The 19,496-nt window shown below is 52.6% G+C and overlaps 5 protein-coding genes across 5 annotated transcripts; 2 read left to right on the top strand and 3 right to left on the bottom strand.

The window, feature by feature from the left end:
• Window positions 1-461: 461 nt before the first annotated feature.
• Window positions 462-4,073, top strand: BDV14DRAFT_94760 (uncharacterized protein). The gene is made up of 4 exons (XM_073777907.1): window positions 462-670; window positions 756-1,936; window positions 1,991-2,285; window positions 2,341-4,073. Exons 1-4 carry the CDS (start codon window positions 564-566, stop codon window positions 3,779-3,781), a joined length of 3,024 nt encoding a protein of 1,007 aa, XP_073626078.1. The 5' UTR covers window positions 462-563; the 3' UTR covers window positions 3,782-4,073.
• On the bottom strand, window positions 4,073-6,435 carry BDV14DRAFT_94463 (putative choline sulfatase). The gene is made up of 2 exons (XM_073777905.1): window positions 5,775-6,435; window positions 4,073-5,717 (listed from the first exon to the last, which is right to left on the bottom strand). Exons 1-2 carry the CDS (start codon window positions 6,183-6,185, stop codon window positions 4,365-4,367), a joined length of 1,764 nt encoding a protein of 587 aa, XP_073626077.1. The 5' UTR covers window positions 6,186-6,435; the 3' UTR covers window positions 4,073-4,364.
• A 2,254-nt stretch (window positions 6,436-8,689) lies between these two features.
• BDV14DRAFT_177229 (transmembrane 9 family protein) lies at window positions 8,690-11,775 on the bottom strand. The gene is made up of 5 exons (XM_073769376.1): window positions 11,291-11,775; window positions 9,910-11,228; window positions 9,409-9,861; window positions 9,127-9,347; window positions 8,690-9,060 (listed from the first exon to the last, which is right to left on the bottom strand). Exons 1-5 carry the CDS (start codon window positions 11,373-11,375, stop codon window positions 9,042-9,044), a joined length of 2,097 nt encoding a protein of 698 aa, XP_073626076.1. The 5' UTR covers window positions 11,376-11,775; the 3' UTR covers window positions 8,690-9,041.
• A 274-nt stretch (window positions 11,776-12,049) lies between these two features.
• On the bottom strand, window positions 12,050-13,900 carry BDV14DRAFT_177228 (ubiquitin domain-containing protein DSK2). The gene is made up of 2 exons (XM_073769375.1): window positions 13,201-13,900; window positions 12,050-13,138 (listed from the first exon to the last, which is right to left on the bottom strand). The coding sequence occupies exons 1-2, from the start codon at window positions 13,687-13,689 to the stop codon at window positions 12,263-12,265; spliced, it is 1,365 nt and encodes a 454-aa protein (XP_073626075.1). The 5' UTR covers window positions 13,690-13,900; the 3' UTR covers window positions 12,050-12,262.
• A 428-nt stretch (window positions 13,901-14,328) lies between these two features.
• Window positions 14,329-18,386, top strand: BDV14DRAFT_191135 (DDB1/RSE1 family protein; the record flags this gene model as incomplete). Its single annotated transcript, XM_073771451.1, has 4 exons — window positions 14,329-14,572; window positions 14,745-16,818; window positions 17,013-18,297; window positions 18,360-18,386. The coding sequence occupies 4 exons, from the start codon at window positions 14,329-14,331 to the stop codon at window positions 18,384-18,386; spliced, it is 3,630 nt and encodes a 1,209-aa protein (XP_073626074.1).
• Window positions 18,387-19,496: the final 1,110 nt, after the last annotated feature.

Below are 19,496 nucleotides of genomic sequence, written 5' to 3'. Positions count from 1 at the left end.
TTGGGTGTTCTGAGCTTGCGTTGGTCTTGGGCTCTTTGTACGCTCTCCGCACTGGATCCCATATCAGGTGCGGAGATACCTAGGTAGGGCTTGGCTCGGCTCTACATGCATTCTCCATCTGTACCTGGTGCTGCTTGCAGTCTACTATAGATGTCACCAAAACAAAGAGAGCGTGCATGACCCCATCCCTACCTTGTCCTTTTCCCCAGTCAGGAACGAGATACTGCCACTCGGCAACCCAGGAATCGACCTCGTATTCAGCACTTGGCCTGTCTCGGCCTGTGCGTCGCGTCGTATTGCCCAATCTCATATGGGTAGCACGTGCCTGGGCTTTGAGAGGAGGAAGAGGCCTTTATTAGAGTTGGAAAAGACAAGGGAGGTTGGTGAGGGGTGAGGCTGGATCTGCCCACTGGGGTTGTGCTCTTGTCTTTGTCTCGTTGTCAGACCTCTTCTGAACTGTCCATTAACCACGGTTGCGGTACGCTCACCACTTTTCCTGCCAATACTCTTTGCGCCTCTTTCTGCTGGTATTTATTTGACGTTAGGAAGGACGAACCTAGATCATGCCTTTCTGGAAGAGAAAGGACAAGGACAAGAGGTTGAGCAATGCAGCTCCTCCTCCGCCTGCGCAGGGCCATATCGTGCCTGTCTATGCGCAGCCTCAAGCTGGGTAGGCATTCTTAGTACTCGACTCGCATTCGCGCTACTCACCTAGGATTGCCTTGCTTCTAAAAGTGGTACTAACACCAGTGCAGCACGCTCCTACCACCTGGCTACCACCGGCCCACTTCTAGCATCCCCCCAATCCCCAACCCACCCCTCGCGACTCCAGCCCAGCAAACAGGCGAGCCTTTCCGCTCCCACGGAAACCAACTCGCCGCAGCAAGCGATTACAATGGCGCGGTGGTTATGTACAATTCCGCTCTGCAACTCGCACCGCACGACGCAGAGCTCCACCTCAGCAGATCGCTAGCGCACATGATGTCTGATCCGCGCCGGCTGGATTTAGCACTCAAGGATGCCGACGACGCAATCACACTAAATCCCGGGAGTGCACAGGGCTGGATGCAAAAGGGTGAGGTGTTGCAGGCAATGGGTGATACGGCAAATGCGATTGATGTGTTTAATAATGCTGTTGAATGTGCGCAGCCGCATGAGAGGCTTGCGGCGCAGAGGGCATTGGCGGGGGCAAGGCAGCAGACTGGTGCGGCTGCGGCTGCGGGTGCAAAAGCAAACCAGCAACTACCTCATATTATACAGCCGTCTGTTCAGCCGGCCTCAATAGCGTCGCTCTATTCGTCTTCAGTCTCAATCTCGTCGCCGATATCTCCTATAAGCCTGAGTACGAACCCTGCCCCAAGGGCAAACTCGCCGACGTCGGGCGGTCTCTTCCCTTCGATGTCGTCGATAGCAAGTCCAACAACGGCGTCGCTGAGTCCAAGCCTCAGCCCTCCGCTAGAGCAACCACGAGCCGCCACCCCGAGTGCCCTCGCGAGCGCGCCGAGCCCTCCAGCGCAGATCTCAGTCAGCCCGCCGTCCAAGACCACCGAGGACCCGTCTCGACGAACGAGCCTGCAGCCATCGGGGACGGCAAATCGTAGTGCGGATACTACTAGGACAATAACCCAAACCGTGAATCGGAACGCGACCTCCACCTCCTCGCACGTAATACCGCAGTCGCTACTCGAAGATTTGAGTCCTCCCGACGGTCCACCACCGGCGTACACGGAGAATCTCAGGGATCCAGTTGTTCTCAACCGCAAACTCGACGAGCTGGAAGGGATATTGAACATCAAAAACAAGGGAAGTCTGCTCGTACAGCCTTATACCCTACCGGGTCAGATCGATGCAGTTCGATTGTTGTATATTTCCATGACGGCGAACGAGTTGACGGCGCGGGAGACGGGATCAGTAGTACCTGTTCATCCAAACCTTGGTAAGAAACGTCATATGAAGGGAACAAACCAAGTAAGCTAATGCGCTCGAGCAGGCAATATGACGCTCAACACATACAGCTACCCCGGGAACACCTATATTGATGCGGATTGCGAGACCTTGGCTTACTATGATAGCAAAACACCAGGAACCGTGCGAATGGCTGGGTATTCCGAGGAGTACCGTCTCCAACAGCTCCGTGCGTCGCCAATGCTCAATCTCACTCTCGAAGCCAGTTCTGTGCTTCCTGAAATTCCGTTGAGCAAGATTGTTGAGCGGCTCCGGAGGCTGCAAGCATCGCCACAGTTGGAGGATAACGAGGGTCTTTGCGAGTTAATTGGTCTCACTCAGTATGTCTCCTCTTAGCTTTTTGGTCCAATCAACACAGGAGGCTAACACCATCAGGGCGACCGGTTCAAACCATGGCTTCTATGCAGGCGGCAGTCGTCAGAAGCAGATAGACTATTTATGTCTCGGCTTAAACAAGAGCAAGTACGACGCAGCTTCGCGGTTTGTCGATCTGAATAAAGTCGGCTGCATCAGTAGCTACTTTATCGGCGGTCTTTCTGCAGGTGACGGCTTGCGAAACTTCCTCTATCAGATCCTTGTAGGGTGTGAGCTACTGATTCGTCTCCGAAAAGAGCCTGTGACGACCAGTTATACCGGAATTATGACTGACAGTACATCTGCATTGGTGGTCCTGGGCTCCATGTGGATGTCGTATGTGACGTTTAACGGACCCAGCAACATTCAAGCCAAAGATAGCGCCAACAGCTACACATTCATTTCTCGCGTCAGTAAGAGCCAGTCTGAAGCTCTGATCCGGTTTGCTGAGGCTCTTGGGTGGCCATATATGGATGAAGCACGCAATACCATTGAATCTGCGTACAGCGACTTGGTGGCGAGGCGCATACCCTGGAATGCGGACATGTGGGACTGGTTGTTCAACTTGATGCTGCCCGGCAAGATCTATCGGCATAAGATTATGGCTTGCCTTGTCTATTGTTCTCCAACCGTGAGAAGCCTGGGCGCAGCGCCGTTCTATGATAACGGCTTGCTCGTCAAGGGAGCAAGCTACTGGCCCAAGAGGACAACTCTAGGTCGGGTTCTCGGGGGTTTGAAAGACATCAGGTCCATTGCAGGCTGGATAGGGCCTGTCCCAGCACCATCTGGCGACAAGACAGGATGGATTCGTCTCACGGCGCGCGAAGCCACCATGCCCGTACCTGTGAAGTCGAATACAGGCCAAAGCGCGCTGAACGATCGCGGATTCGACGAGAACGGCACGATGGATAGATACACTTTCCTCGAAAGCCTGCTGAATCCCGTCGAGTGGGTCACAATGGCAGCCCCCGAGAGACCAGCGGGAGACAACAGCCGTGCCGAACTAAAAGCCATCAACCTAACCGAACTTCCAGTGGACGAGGCAACCCGCGCCTCCTTCCCAAATCTGCCACCTGAGACATATCGCGCGAGTGTCGAGTTTACTATCAACGGAGCGTCCGTGACGTATACTCTGTACACGAATCCGGTCTTCGTGGCCGCTCAGCCGTGCGTTGGAGCGCACGTCATCCACAAGAAAGAAGGGGAGCGGTATTTGCAGAACGTGATCCGGGTGCAGGATCTCAAGAAAGCGAATCCGAGCCCCAATGATGTGGTCGTCATTGATGCATTGGGACCGAATGAAGATGCAGTTGCCAGAGCTTGGTGTGCTGAGCGGGGACGCTGCGCTATTGTTCGCCGGGGGAACGAGTGCTGTTTTACCTGTACGGTTTGTCTGGCGATTGGACGAAAGGGTTTGGGATTCAATGTTATAATTTTGTCGAGGGCGTGGTCAACATTCTGAAATTGTCTGCTTCAATTATCAGTCATTCCTGAATTCTGATATTGTGCGATATTTCCACGAGCTTGAATGTTCACTCAGTTTGTGGCGAGTGAACGCCGACATGGCTCGAGCTCAACTAGTGAAGGATGGGCTGGTCGCAGGTCGCAGTGAGATGGAACAAGAATGAAGCGAGGAAGGAACGAGGGAAGTGACGATCGAAGTCTCAAGAAGTCCCAGAAAGGAAGGTACACTTGACCACGTGACTATCACATGCTGCCACTCTGTGAGGCAGTGGCCCAACTACAGGCAAGGGACAATAGTATGATTCAGATAACTTGTTGCTCAATTTTGATAGAACTCACACAGAACATAAATACATCCAGTAATAGGACTTAAGCCTCTATGCACAATCACAAGCAACGCTAACGCTTTCGCTAAGCGCAAGCAAGATAACTTTGATAACCATATGCAGTGAAGTAATAGATGACATGCTATGACGATGATTCAGAAAAACAGCAGGGTATACCGCCTCGCTCAAACGTTGAGTGAAAATAGGAAACATTTTTCCCAGACCAAGAATAAGAAAGAAAAAAGAGAGAAAAGATTAGATCTTGATGCTCTGTTCCTGAGCAGCTTGCTGCAGTACACGGGGCCAGCGGGAGATGAGCTCGACGTCGTCAAGCGGGCCCTTGCCCTGGTTGCGGACGTACTGGGCGCTGGGGTCGACGCGGTGCTCCCAGTCCCAGGGGAGATAGCTTCCCTTGGTGAGGGCGGAGAAGACGAGACGGCGGCGGCGCTGAGAGCGAAGGACATCTTCCTTGATCTTCTCCAGGTCCCAGAGAGTGTGGACTTCCTCGACGAAGTAGGCGAGGAGTTTGCTTGGCTCGGTGGTGTTAGGGACAGCGCTGGATGCCTTGCCGGGGCTGGGGGTGCGAGGAGGAGTAGGGAAGGAGTAGTCGCGGGTAGGGGCGCGCACAGAAGGAGTTGCAGCAGGGGAATCGACAGGAGTGGGAAGCGAGTTCTGTACGCTCTTGGCGAAAGCGACAGCCTTGGGGTCCGCGGTAATGCTGCGCGAAGGGTCGGGCAGGCCAGCAACCAGGTTGACCTTCTCGAGTGGGTCGTTCTGGACGTTGAAGAGCATAGGCGGGTCGATCAAGGAGTAGACGAACTTCCAGGGGCCACGACGGATCATCACAACAGGCGACTGAGTACCCTCGCCCATGTATTCACCGAGAACAGTGTCGGTCTTCTCTCCGTCCTCGCCTGTCAGGTATGGCACCAGGGAGACACCATCCATAGGCAGCGACTTGATCAGCGGTGTACCCACCAGGTCGGCGAAAGTAGGTAGGATGTCCATGGTCGAGACATTCTGGGAGATACGCTTCGGCGCGAAACGCTTGGGTGCGTTGACGATGAAAGGAACACGAGACGAGTTCTCGTACCAGGCCATCTTGTACCACAGGCCACGCTCACCGAGCATGTCACCGTGGTCACCAGTAAAAACAATGATGGTGTCGTCACGCATGCCGGTGTCCTCGAGCACCTTGAGGAGCTTGCCGACGTTGGTGTCGACGTATGTGCAGGCGGCGTAGTAGGCGCGGCGAGCAGCCTTAATGCGGTCCTCGGGCATCTCCTTGCCCCAGAGCTCAATGCACTTGAGGATACGCTGAGAGTGTGGGTCCTGCTGGTCCTGTGGGATAGCGCCATGCTTGGGCAGAGGGATCTCGACATCCTCGTACAGATCCCAGAACTCCTTGGTCATGGCGTAAGGGTCGTGGGGGTGGGTCATGGAGACAGTCAAGCAGAAAGGCTGGTCGTTGCGCTTGCGCACGTGATCGAAGAGGTACTGCTTGGACTTGTAGATGACTTCTTCGTCAAAGTCCAGCTGGTTGGTGCGCACAACAGGGCCAGCCTCCATGACAGAGGACATGTTGTGGTACCAATCAAGACGGATATCCTGATTCAGTTAGCATTTCCAGTCTTTCTCTCTAAACTGCTTTGGGTAATAACTCACGGGCTCGTCCCAGTTCACGGACCAGCCGTAGTCACCGGGGTAGATGTCAGAAGTGAGGCGCTCCTCGTAGCCGTGGAGCTGGTCAGGACCACAGAAGTGCATCTTGCCAGCAAGTGCAGTGTGGTAGCCCTCGCGGCGCAAGTAATGCGCATACGTGGGCGTGTCGGCGGGCAGATCCGCTGCGTTGTCGTATGCGCCAATTTTCGAGGGAAGTTGGCCAGTCACCATCACAAACCGAGAAGGCGCGCATAGTGGCGAATTGCAGTAGGCAGAGTCAAAGACCACGCCCTCCTCTGCCAGACGGTTCAGATTGGGAGTCTTGATGGGGGAGTCCTTGTCATGGAAGGCCAGAAGGGGGGCAGCCATCTGGTCCGCCATGATGTAGAGAATGTTGGGCTTTCTGGCCGCCATGATGCAGAATGTGTCTCTCTCTCTGATTGTAGTAGGGTTGTTGAGTAAGATAGTTAAGGTATAGTATGTACGGAGAAGAGCACAAACTATAGAGGGGAGAGATCAGGAGGACAGCGGGAAGGGAGGCGAAGGGAGGTATAAGTAAGTTGGGGATGTGGAGAAAACAGTTTTCAAGGGCCGCTCCTTCGTTTGCTCGAGTCACAAGATCTTCTGATAAGAGCAAAATTACGGCTGGAGAAAGAAAAAGAAAAAAGTTCTGCCGAACCAAAGCCCAGCGAGGGCGTCCCAGATGTTCGGATTTCATGTCACCGCAACAATGGAACCATGCTCGCCGCCGATGGTGTGATTGTCAGAAATGCTTTGCAATCGAGGATCTGAGCTCCACAGGGGTCTACATTGTTCGCCTCCGGATTTCTTCACTGTGACAGAGGACAGACTCCAGACTGGCATTCAAGCGGTGAGTTATCTCTGTCTGCTGGAGATGGAGTCGTAATGGGGGATTAGCGTGGAGGAAGTTGATCAGGGGGCCGGTGATACATGTATTTACACTTGCTTTGGTTTGCCGCTGAGGGCAGTTCTACACACAGTTGCTTAGAAATGCTTCTCACCAACCCCAGAATGTTCTCTGGTATTTCTAGAGGGTGTTCCATGGGGATATTCGGTCTTCCTGTCCAGTTAGCAGTGAAAACAGCAGTGGAAGTTGAGTAGGTGCAGTATGTGTGTTCGTGGACTAGATTTGCCACTAAACCAGCCGGTCTCCCACTTGTAAGCTTGGCGCTCTTAGCACTGCGGCCGTTTCGGCCTCACCTTCACGATCCATGCTGAAACAGATAACACTATCTGCTCTCAACTTCATTGCTGACACCTCAAATCGACTCATGTTTTTCTCTGTACCAGAGTGATAATCTTGAGTCTGGACTACATCTCATTCTGCGGGTGATGGTGTCATCCCCGCTAAAATTAAAGCACAACACCTCCACCAGCTCTCCAACCGCCGCTCTCCTGAAGATCGTGGAGGATCCCCGGCAAATCATCTCTTGACCGCGATGGCGTCGTTTCGCTACTGCAGCTCGTGCTCAGTGACTCCATAGATTGCCCGATCGCAGTGCGGGTGGACTGCGGAGTGCAGTAGTTACCGACTTACTGGACACCATCACTCTGGAACACCACTAACAACCACCAGTCCTTCAGCACTCCCCAGACATGACCAAACTATACAAAGTACAACCTGCTAACACTGCTATCTGTACAGACACCCTCAAGCGCCGTCAGTATTAAGTTCCGGCTCCTCCGCACCGACAAAAGCAATACTCCTGCAGTGGATGACGGATTCTGGCACCATAGTTCCTCCCGAGCACGCAATCGCATACCGAGCAATCCCCACGCAATGCAGCCACTGCCTGAGCCACCAATAATCCTCCCTATTGACCCCGGACCTTACCTTGCGGCGCTGTTTTTGCTGCCGTCTGCATAACAATTTACTCTGTACAAGCTGTTGCTGGGTTGCCGCCGGGCTACTGCTCGCTGACGTTCTCACTGTAAGGGGCTGTGGCAACGTCAGATCTTACGAATTGGCTCTGTCTGCGATCAGTCAATCCTTCAGGAAGGTTTCAGATCGGACATCGGAGTCGTACAATGTTACAATGTTCGACGTTCGACTCCGTTATTGCACCATCGCGGAGTCTGACATCGCCTTGAGCTCACTCGTCCAGATTCCAGAAATCTGAATAATGAGCAATGATGCGATTGCGGCTTCGTTCTCCGGGTCAGCGGGATTTTCCCGTACCGCTGCCGCTGCCGTCGTCTGCTCTAGACTGCAGAGTAGACTACCTATCCAGTACCGAAGTATTCTGGGGCTCATGAATTCTAAAGCAAGGCGAAGCTGAAACAACAGTCACGGCTCAAGGCAAAAATGTGGATGCGCGTCGCGGCCTCGAATGATTGACATACGTAGAGAATGTCAGATGATTATTGGACTATCGGCAGCATCAAGTTGCTTTGCTTTTGTTCTCCTGAGATCTGACTGACTGACTCGCCTCTCTAATCTCTTCTCTCCTGAATACAGCGTACGCGTTCTTTGCTTTCCAGATTCCTAGATACGCCATGTTGATTAAGGAGAACAATCAGTACTCAGTGCACTGTCGGTCTGACGTCAACTGGCCTCGTGGCCTCCTCTCCTCTCCTTGCCTTATCCCCCAGGCAGCCAGGCTCCCCTCCGCACCCGTTTGACGTTTCCGGATGGCGGATGGCGGATATTCAACCAAGGTTCCCCCTCAGATCATAGTCATGCTAACTTTGACCTTACTACGCAATACGCATGCTACGGGGCACGGATGAGCGCGAGCTCGAGGGAAGCATGCTTCTGCTTCAACCTTCACGTGGGAAATTAAGGTTCGCTTGCTCAAATACCTCACTACCTCTAGTAGGTAGGCTGGTAATTTAGGATCCGATTCCGCGTGGGTTTCTGATATGGTAAAGCGTAGACACCACAGAGTAGATGAAACTCATGAAACCAATGAAAACGGAATGTTCCTTTTCATCAATTGATTTGCTATTCAAAATGTCAATGTCAATGTTAATGTCAATCAGTATCACTGCTCAGTAACTGACTCCCGCTAAGTATCAAATATGTATGCTCTCCCCCCTGCAAACCACACCAAGTCCAAAAGAGATAGGGAAACGAAGTACGAACACGAGTTGTGTGTTCGCACGTACTTGTCAAAAGTACGAGGCTGTGATAGTCGAGACCCACAGCTGCTCGGGAGAAGGTCCAGGTACCAGAAAAGTTCTGGCCAGATCGTGTCAGGACTAGGGGCTGGATGACGCTCCGTACGCGTCTGCCCCGGTAATCTTAATCTAATCTACCTTGACAGAGCTGTTTCATTTCGGTTAGTTTGTGCTTAAATAGAAAGATAACGGTCGGTCACCCCGATTAACGTACCTATAAATACGACGGATGAACGCGTACGCCGTCAGGAACCCAACGGTCCCCGTTAACAGGCCATACACCGCACAAGCGAGGAAACTATAGCTGAAGAACAGCAGGCTGGAGACGAAGCCTGTAATGTGCAGGTGGAAGTAGTAGTACCAGATGCAGTACGCGAAGACCCAGAATGCGCTGCTTCCACCTGTGAGGAAGCTCTGCCACCACCAGTGGTAGTTCTATCAATAGCATGTTAGTGAATTGAAGCTGTGATACAGTGATTCAGGTCAGGTGACCTACCTCGGCACATAGTTGGCTGTACGTTGCGATGATCGTCACCTCGCTGACCGTGATCATCAGGATCGTTGTCACGGCGCTCAGGAAACCGAACACGTAATAGTACCCACTCTTGTCCTGCCACAGGTTCTTGAAGACGAAGAGAAGCTCAATAAACAGGACGGCGAATGGAGCTAGACCCGTGAGCATGGTTCCCTGAACGCTGTGCAAGTACCATGGCTGCGGAGGGATCTGGCGCGCGATCGAAGTCGTCTTGGTAGGGTGCTCCCAGGGTTTGGCTCGCATGAAGCCATACCAGCTGCCAGCATAAACCAGAGGAACTTGAATCAACAGCCAAAGGAATATTATTCCGATCAAGGTGCCGAACGGAATCGCCGTGCTGGACGCTTGCGCCCAGACGAAAAGGTTCAGGATGAAGACGAGACAGAAAGTCAGTCCAGGGAAGAAGAGGGCAGTCTAGCCATGTTAGCGGAAGTTCAAAAAATGGAAGTATATGTCACCTACGATGAGAGTGTTCTTGCGCCAGCTCACTCCGCCGAACGTCTTGTACAGGCTTCCGGAGAAGTATCCTGAGAAAACACCAGCGAACACAAACAATCCCATGCCAACGCTAACGAAACCTCCTCGGAAACTCGGGTTCAGGATACCCAAGCAACTGAGAATGAGTAATCCGGATGCCATGAACAAGAGTTGCATTCCGGAACCGACGAGAGGCGCAAGGAGTCCACTGAACTGCGGCACTCGGAAGACATCAGCGTGCAAAAGCTTCCAGCCGCTCACATCGTCCATGCCCTCATCATCAGAGTCAATGTCCCCCTCCCGCTCGACGTCCGAAGGCTCCAAAAGGCCCTCTTTCTTGGAGCCGCCTCTCCTGGCCTTATCATCCATCGCACCATCGCCGCGGCCTTTGATATCACCTTGCACAGTTCTGTTCCAGATGACGTACACTGCAACGCCCAACACACCAGAGATTGTCAACGAGTTGAGAACGGCTAACCAGTGTGTCATCGAGCTGTCGTCCTGCTTGCTAAAGTAAAGATCCCAGCGGCTCGACCACTCAATGTCGTTCGCTTCCTTGAAGTAAACCGAGTAGGTGACCGGAATCTTCAAGGTAGCGCCGTCATCATAATCATCATCTTCTGGTAGGTACGATGAGCCCGGGTATTTCTCACGGAGGTGTTCAATATTGGGTGGAATGTAAAGCTCGAGACCTTCATGCTCTTCGTGAACGTGTTCAGGACAGCCATCAATCCCATGGTCCTGGGCGCGAATACTCTTCGGATATACCTCAAAGCCGACGACAACCTTTCCTCCTTCCGAAGCTGAGCGCCAGCGGATAACAATGGTGAAATGGTTGTTAATGTAGTAGCGTTGCTTCCCGTCAACAGGCGAAAACTCTTGGTAGCCCAACTTGAAGCCCGATGCGTAGTACTTTCGGCTACGGTCGACAGTCACAAAGCTCGTCGCACCAGGCAGGTTGTCTGCGATCCATTCCGCGACGTATCCTTCCCTGATCAGTTGTCGGCCCCATTTGACGTCCTGGCGCCCGACCTCCCGTGTGCACAACGCGCGACATTCCGTGTTCTTTCCCATATGAAGCTCGAAATCCGATGTCATGATCCGGTCACCGCGTAGTATCTCTCCGAGGTTTTGCGACACGCTTTGTCCGGAGCCGAAGGGTGAGCCACCATGTGCTTTTCCGCTTGGGGGGCATACGAAGGGCAGATCGAAATAGGCATATTGAAGTTGAGTATGGTCCGAGAATATCTTGTTCACAAGAAGCGGAATAGATTCGTCGTCGCTATACCGCTTGATCGAGTAGCCTATGCCGGAGAACACGTGGGTAAGTTAATGTTGCTATGGTACACTTCGGGGGGAGTCAAACCGGGCAAGTAGAACGCGTGAGACAAGTGGACAAGTAATATCCACGTTGCCCATATATGGGAGCAGCTAAGCCATCGCAGCCCCATGATTGACGAGACCAAAGACGCCAAAGGTCTAGGGCTCAAAGTCGAGTGTCGAACAACGTGGCGGTTATGGATAAAGCGGCTGGGCAATTGTGCCTTCCACGGGGACGCGCGCTAAGCAGATAGAGTTGTGAAAATAGACAATAGAATCTTCTCTAGGTAGCAAAATGCAGAAAAGTAGATGAAGGAAAGCAAGAAGCTGGTTCTGGAAACCAGCCAGAAAGCGACGCGAATCGAAGGGGCAGATCGGAATGCTCGTGAGGATCAGAAGCGACAAGAATGGCAAGTATCAGAAGGTCTAAAAGCAGCAAGTGTTAAACGAGCGGACTTGACAACAAAGTCAGTGTGAAGCCGAAAGAGCTGGTCAGGGAGAGAGGGTCCAGGGATGGTGAGGGAGTAGTTGTTCGTTGTTAGTCGGGGTCGAGACTTGGCGAGGCCGAGCGTCTTGTCCCACTCTGTCTAGATCTCTGGAGCCGCCATTCGCTGCCCTGTCAGTCCCTGCAGCGATGACTATAGACCTATACTAGCTAGGAAACCAAATATTGTGCTTGGTTTGGATTTCCAATGCGAATTGAGTTTCCTTGCATCATAACATGGCTAGGTCTGAGCTTACCGGACATTTATTATACCGAATCCTGGGTGAAAATATATATTCCATTAATAGGTCTTACACCATCATCCACGGGTGCAGCTACGAATATATGCTATCATCAGAGATTCCAGGTGAAGACGGGCGACGCAGCATAATGTGCCTTACGAGAGAAAAAAAAAAAGGGAGTCGAGTATTACGGATTTGCTGCTACACACAGCCGCAATCAACAATGATGTAAAAGTGCCATTAAACCGCTAGAACCAGAGAGACATCGTGATCAACTATGAAAAGGGAAAAATCAGGTTTGGCTGAGCAGGTATTCAATCGCGCCTTGTACGCTGCCTCCCGATCGACGGAGTGCTTCAATGTTTCGCTCAAACTCAAAGAAGCCCATGTCGTTGAGTTGGCGCAGTTGTTCCGCGTACCTCTCCTCCGGTGGCCTGTTATCTTGCGCAGCCGAACCACCGAGACCAGGAAGCCCAAGCAATGAGGCGAAAGGGTTAGCAGTACCACCCTCGCCCTGGTGAGCTGCCAAGACCTGCCTCAACGAGTCCATCGCTTCGGGACTGTATGGATTGAAGTCTCCTTGACCACCCTGACCATTTTGACCGGCCAAAAGGGCTGGAAGGAGCGAGCGGTATAGAGGCGGTGGACCTCCTGTATTTCCAGCTGTTGCTCCGGACTCTGGTTGCGAGGCGCCGGTCTGACCAGTGCCCGCGCTTGGGAAAAGAGCGGCAAATGGATTGCCTGCGCCAAGGCCGAAAGGATTGGAAGCAGGCGGCGCCCCGGTTGCATTAGCACCACCGTTGTTTTGTGAGTCCCTGTTCTCGTCGGGTGTGGTGTCAGTAACTCCCGGAGCAGGGAAAGCACCACCACCAGTACTACCACCACCACCGCCAAGTCCACCGCCGAGAAGACCGCCACCAAGACCGCTGCCTCTCAGTGCTCGTTGAACCTGTGCCATTTGACGGATCGTCGCAGGATCGGTCATTGACCGACGAAATTCCTCACTTTGCAACATTTCGCGAGCTCCTGGCATGTCGCGAAGCATGGGGTTCTGTCGGATCATCATGTTGATCATATCTGGGTTATTGAGAGCCTCGTTAAGCATGGACTGCATTTGAGGGTTCTCGAGCATTGAAAGCACGGTATCCGGGTCTGGGGGAGGGCCCATCTGTGATTCCGCCAAGTTAGCAAATCCTCGCCATGGTGTAGATTGGATAGAGCATCACGTACCCCGCCATCCGGACCAAACAACCCAGCGCTAGGAAGGCCTGTAAACCCCGCGTACCGTCCTCCGGTCAAACCGGCAAGAGGATCATTTCCCGTGCCTGCTGCAAGGTTGGTGGGAACTCCAGGAATACCCGCGGACCCAGCGGCCGCCGGGCTGGGCGTGTTGCCCGGTGGCGTGGATGTAGAGGCCCTCTCAGTCGCGGCGCCTGCGCGTTGTTGTTGGTTGCTGGCAGCACTCTTTACAAGGTGAATGGTGTGCCCGTCCTTGATCTTGTAGGTCTCCAAAGTGTCATTGTCCTTGAGCACCCTGCCGGAATAAATCAGGCGCTGGCGTTCTACGGCCGTATCGGCATACTCTGACGAAGCGAGCTTCTCCTTCAATTCAGATACTGTTGTCGAGAGAGGCAATGTGAGGGTAAACTTGGCATCGTTGGAAGCTTTGATGCTGAAGGTGATGGGCGCATCCTCCGCCGTGGCGGTATCGTCAGCCATGGCGATAGGTGAAATCGGTGTTGGGAGGGGAAGTCGAGGGGTCCGAGGCAGAAAGTAACAGGATCACGTCACAAGCTGGGAGCAAAACAGAGGAACGGTGTTGCTTGGGAAAGTGAGAGGATGAGGTTATCGACAAAGATTAAGGAGAGAAGGCGAGACAGGATAGCGAGGAAGAGGCGTGTAAACCAACAATGGCAAGTCACCGCGGTCACTAAGCTCAGACAGAAGCGGGCAGAACCCCATCGTCATAAGGGTACCGATAGACCAGGCGGCTTGTCTCGGGATTTCGTGTATCATTGCCCGCAGCCTCAGTCACATCGGCCGGTATTGTCACGCGCTGTACCACCTGCCGCTGGCGAGTCACGTGAGCAACAAACAGAGCAAACAGACAGCTTGACCTCAACCAGAGCTCCACACAGCAATTTTTCACCTTCGCGTCTTCTATCACGACAAGCTTACAGCTTCCTACTTTCTCTCTCCTCCCGGGGATACCTCGCGACCGAGTGTCCTCCATATTGCTGGCTCTGCCTGCAGCAATGGGAGTGCTCTTACTATAAGAGTCATCCGATATTGGCTGCTCGTAAACCAACAGCTTTTTTCCCCGGGTTTAGTCGAGGCTCGACGGCCTAGTCGCCCACCATGGCTACTACTTCGCATATGTTCATGTACTCACTAACAATCCAGCCGCCGACTGCGATCACACAAGCCATCTTAGGCCAATTCGCGGGAACCAAAGAGCAGCAGATCGTCACTGCTTCTGGGTCCAAGCTGACCATCCATCGGCCGGATCCTACGCAGGGCAAGGTGACGCCGCTGTACACTCAAGATGTTTTCGGCATCATTCGGACATTGGCTGCCTTCAGGCTAGCTGGAAGTAACAAAGGTATGTTTTTACTTCCTTCTCTCAGCGAAATTCCAAGATCATTTTAGTGATTCGTCAAGCTCCCCGGGTAACATGATCCCTCACTGCCGAACGAACCCTCCGGAGGTGGGACGTGCCCCGGTCAGCGAACTGGATACTCGTGGCCAGAACCAGTGCTGAGAACTGCTTATAGATTATATAATTATCGGCTCGGACTCTGGGCGCATCACCATCATCGAGTACGTGCCTTCGCAGAATCGGTTCAACCGCATTCATCTCGAGACGTTTGGCAAGTCTGGCGTGCGTCGCGTTGTCCCTGGCCAGTATCTGGCTGTTGACCCTAAGGGTAGAGCATGCATTGTCGCGTCAGTGGAGAAGAACAAACTTGTCTATGTTCTGAATCGGAACTCGCAGGCCGAGCTTACGATATCTTCTCCACTGGAAGCTCACAAGCCGCAGACTCTGGTGTTCTCCTTAATTGCACTAGACGCTGGGTATGAAAACCCTGTCTTTGCGGCCCTTGAGGTGGACTATTCGGAGTCCGATCAGGATCCAACGGGTCGGGCCTATGACGAGATTGAAAAACTTCTCGTGTACTATGAGCTCGACCTTGGTCTGAACCACGTTGTTCGCAGGTGGGCGGACCCTGTTGATCGCACATCATCGATGCTCTTCCAGGTACCCGGTGGAGCTGATGGTCCGAGCGGTGTTCTTGTTTGTGCAGAAGACAACGTTACCTACCGTCACTCGAACCAAGACGCATTCAGAGTGCCTATTCCTCGCCGGCAAGGCGCAGTGGAAAATCCGGAGCGCAAGCGATGTATCACTGCCGGTGTCATGCATAAAATGCGAGGCGCATTCTTCTTCCTTCTGCAGACAGAGGATGGAGACCTCTTCAAACTCACGCTCGATATGGTCGAGGATGACAACGGCCAGCTGACGGGCGAAGTGAAGGGTCTTAGAATCAAGTACTTTGATACCGTTCCTTTGGCGTCGAGCCTGCTGATTCTCAAGAGCGGTTTCCTTTACGTCGCCGGCGAGGGCGGAAACCATCATTTCTACCAGTTTGAGAAACTTGGCGATGATGATGAAGAGACTGAGTTCAGTAGCGATGACTTTTCAGCGGACCCCACAGCTTCCTACGAACCAGTCTTCTTCCAACCCCGTGGCGCGGAGAACCTCAATCTTGTGGAGTCCATCAACTCTCTCAACCCCTTGGTTGATAGCAAGGTTGTAAATCTATCCGAGGATGATGCTCCCCAGATCTTCACAGTCTCTGGTACCGGAGCGCGGAGTACATTCCGCACGTTGAAGCACGGATTGGAAGTTTCTGAGATCGTCGAATCGGAGCTGCCCAGCGTACCGTCGGCTGTCTGGACCACGAAATTGACAAGAGCTGACGAATTCGACGCCTACATTGTCCTGTCGTTCGGGAACGGTACCCTAGTTTTGAGCATCGGAGAGACGGTGGAAGAAGTGACTGACACCGGCTTCCTTTCATCAGCACCTACGCTCGCCGTTCAGCAGCTTGGTGAGGACTCCCTAATCCAGATCCACCCTCGCGGCATCCGTCATATCCTCGCAGATAGACGAGTAAACGAGTGGCCGGCACCGCAACACCGCTCTATCGTGGCTGCCGCGACAAATGAGCGTCAGGTGGCGGTTGCACTTAGCTCTGGTGAGATTGTTTACTTCGAGCTGGACGCCGATGGATCCCTCGCTGAATATGATGAACGGCGTCAAATGACTGGAACTGTGACATGTCTCAGCCTCGGCGAAGTACCAGAAGGTCGGATGCGAAGCTCATTTTTAGCTGTTGGTTGCGATGACTCAACAGTACGAATTCTCAGTCTTGATCCGGACTCTACTCTGGAAAACAAGTCTGTGCAAGCTTTGACTGCTGCCCCATCGGCGCTCAACATCATACCCATGGCAGACTCCAGCTCTGGAGGAACCACACTCTACCTCCACATCGGTCTTCATTCTGGTGTATACCTGCGGACGGCGCTCGACGAAGTTACGGGTGAATTGTCCGACACCCGAACTCGCTTCTTGGGCTCCAAGGCTGTGAAGCTCTTCCAAGTGTCTGTAACAGGACAAACGGCTGTGCTTGCCTTGAGCTCGCGTCCCTGGCTGGGTTACTCCGATACCCAGACCAAAGGATTCATGCTTACACCACTCGATTATGTCGGACTCGAATGGGGCTGGAACTTCTCGAGCGAACAGTGCGTTGAGGGTATGGTGGGTATCCAGGGACAGAACCTAAGGTACGTACTTTTACTTTTGTCTTCTTTTCTATCTTGCCCCTTGCGATCGTATGATGAAAAAGGAAATGTTCCTGAAAGCCTATGTGGATCATAAATTCTTATTATACTCCAATTGTTCCTACTGAGATCGCACCTATCTACATCTTTGCATTCGTCAACTGTTTTTGTTGATCATAACTAACACTGGTGATTAGAATCTTCTCGATTGAGAAACTGGACAACAACATGCTGCAACAGTCCATTCCTCTCGCATATACTCCTCGTCGTTTTATCAAGCATCCCGACCAACCTTTGTTCTATGTCATCGAGGCGGACAACAACGTTCTATCACCAACGACACGGGCCCGGTTGCTCGAAGACTCGAAATCACGTGGTGGTGACACAACTGTCTTACCTCCAGAAGACTTTGGATATCCTCGCGGTACAGGTCACTGGGCTTCTTGCATCCAAGTGGTTGACCCACTGCAGACCAATTCAGTCATCGCGACGATAGAACTGGAAGAGAATGAAGCCGCTGTCAGCATCGCCGCCGTGCCGTTCACAAGCCAGGACGACGAGACATTCTTGGTTGTTGGCACCGCCAAAGACATGACTGTCAACCCACCTTCCTCTGGTGGAGGATATATTCACATTTACCGTTTCCAAGAAGATGGGAAAGAACTCGAATTCATTCACAAGACTAAGGTTGAAGAGCCCCCGCTCGCCTTGCTTGGGTTCCAAGGTCGTCTGGTGGTAGGCGTTGGCCCCGTCCTCCGTGTTTACGACCTGGGTATGAAGCAGCTACTTCGCAAATGCCAGGCTATAGTGGTCCCTAAGACCATCGTCGGCCTTGAGACACAGGGCAGTCGAATAGTGGTCAGCGATGTTCGTGAGAGTGTCACCTACGTCGTATACAAGTACCAAGAAAACGTGCTTATCCCATTTGTTGACGACTCCATTCCTCGCTGGACCACCGCGACGACAATGGTGGACTACGAGACGACAGCTGGAGGTGACAAGTTCGGAAACCTCTGGCTGGTGCGTTGCCCCAAGAAAATCTCAGATGAGGCGGACGAGGAGGGCTCAGGTGCTCACCTGATCCACGACCGGGGATACCTCCAGGGTACACCTAACCGTCTGGAACTCATGATCCACGTGTTCACTCAGGATATCCCCACTAGCCTGCACAAAACACAGCTCGTCGCTGGTGGTCGCGATATTCTCGTCTGGACTGGATTCCAAGGCACAATCGGAATGCTGGTACCCTTCGTCGGCCGCGAAGACGTCGACTTCTTCCAGAGCCTCGAAATGCAACTCGCATCGACCTGCCCGCCGCTTGCTGGCCGAGACCACCTTATTTACCGAAGCTACTATGCGCCCGTAAAGGGTGTCATCGACGGAGACCTGTGCGAAATGTACTTCCTCCTCTCCAACGATACAAAGATGCAGATCGCGGCGGAGTTGGATCGCTCAGTCAGGGAAATTGAGCGGAAGATTTCGGTATGCCACCCTTCAAAATTTCTCTCTCCTCCACTGAACAATACACTAACATACACCAACAGGACATGCGAACAAGAGTTGCCTACTGATTTACGGGACAATGCGGCGTTGATGGGTGGCGCATTACCGATACCGATTCTACCTATAGCCTTCTACAAATTAATTGTATACCAACGCTTCCGCCTCCTGGTCCCTCCCTCCAGTACTGGCAAACGTAGACATCCATTTCCCTCCCTGCACTGAAATCCGGTGCACATGTCATGTCTCCTGCCTCGCTCGGTCCTCTGCCCCCGTCAGTTGATCTTGAGCTGGATGCAGCCCGCCTATTACTGTTAGTATTTGGGCGCGCTGTACGAGACGAGAAGAAGGCCTTCGGGGCCGTCAACGATCTTTGAGTACGATTTTACTCGCTTTCTCACGGGTATGATCGTAATTTATAGTTGGGACATTCTTAGGTATATGGGTAAGCAATCCACGAAATCTAATATAATTACTTTGTATCGGGAGTTCAAATTTCTTTAAGTTGGCCACTAGTGGCTTCTTAAGATGAGGTGCGAGAATTTTGTTTCCTTGAGTAGGCCTGTTGATGGGATGATGGCTGGTTTAGGTGTGTATCAAGTCTGCCCCATAGGCCATGCAACGCTGAACCTTAATAAATCGAATAGGTCAGACGGCCTGGCTTACATGGTGAAAAGCAGTACGATCTGTTTATGCTAAACATGGAGAGACCGTCGCCCTCTATTGGACATCATACAATTAGACCCTGTGAGGGGGTTTATGGAGAACAACATTGTACTCCGATGCGCTGCCAATCTTGCGTGCTATCGGACGACACATATGTCACAAAGCATCGGCCTGGATGTGAAGGCTGTGCGGACCTCCGGGTCGAGCCGGTTACTCTCGAGCAACTGCTCCTCGATGGCTGCGTGCCAGCTGTTCGCATGAGGGTCAGCCCCGCAAGCAATAATTTGGACATAATTGCCTTGGAATCGGCGTACCCAAAACCATATATCGCTATCTCGCATGTCTGGGCCGATGGACTGGGTAATCTTGCCGAAATTGCTCTTCCTAGATGTCAGTTTACATTCATTTGCGGTCTCGTTGAGCAACTATCTCCATCTTTATCCGAAATGGAATATCTCTGGATTGACACTCTATGTATCCCTCCGGACTCAGCAAGAAGTGAAGAGGCCCAGAAG

The sequence above is a fragment of the Aspergillus stella-maris genome (genome assembly GCF_047715825.1).
Source record: "Aspergillus stella-maris strain CBS 113639 unplaced genomic scaffold BDV14scaffold_44, whole genome shotgun sequence".
In the NCBI taxonomy this organism is placed as follows: Eukaryota; Fungi; Ascomycota; class Eurotiomycetes; order Eurotiales; family Aspergillaceae; genus Aspergillus; species Aspergillus stella-maris.
The sequence above is the reverse complement of the archived record's forward strand: the minus strand, read 5'-3'. Positions and strand labels throughout refer to the sequence as shown.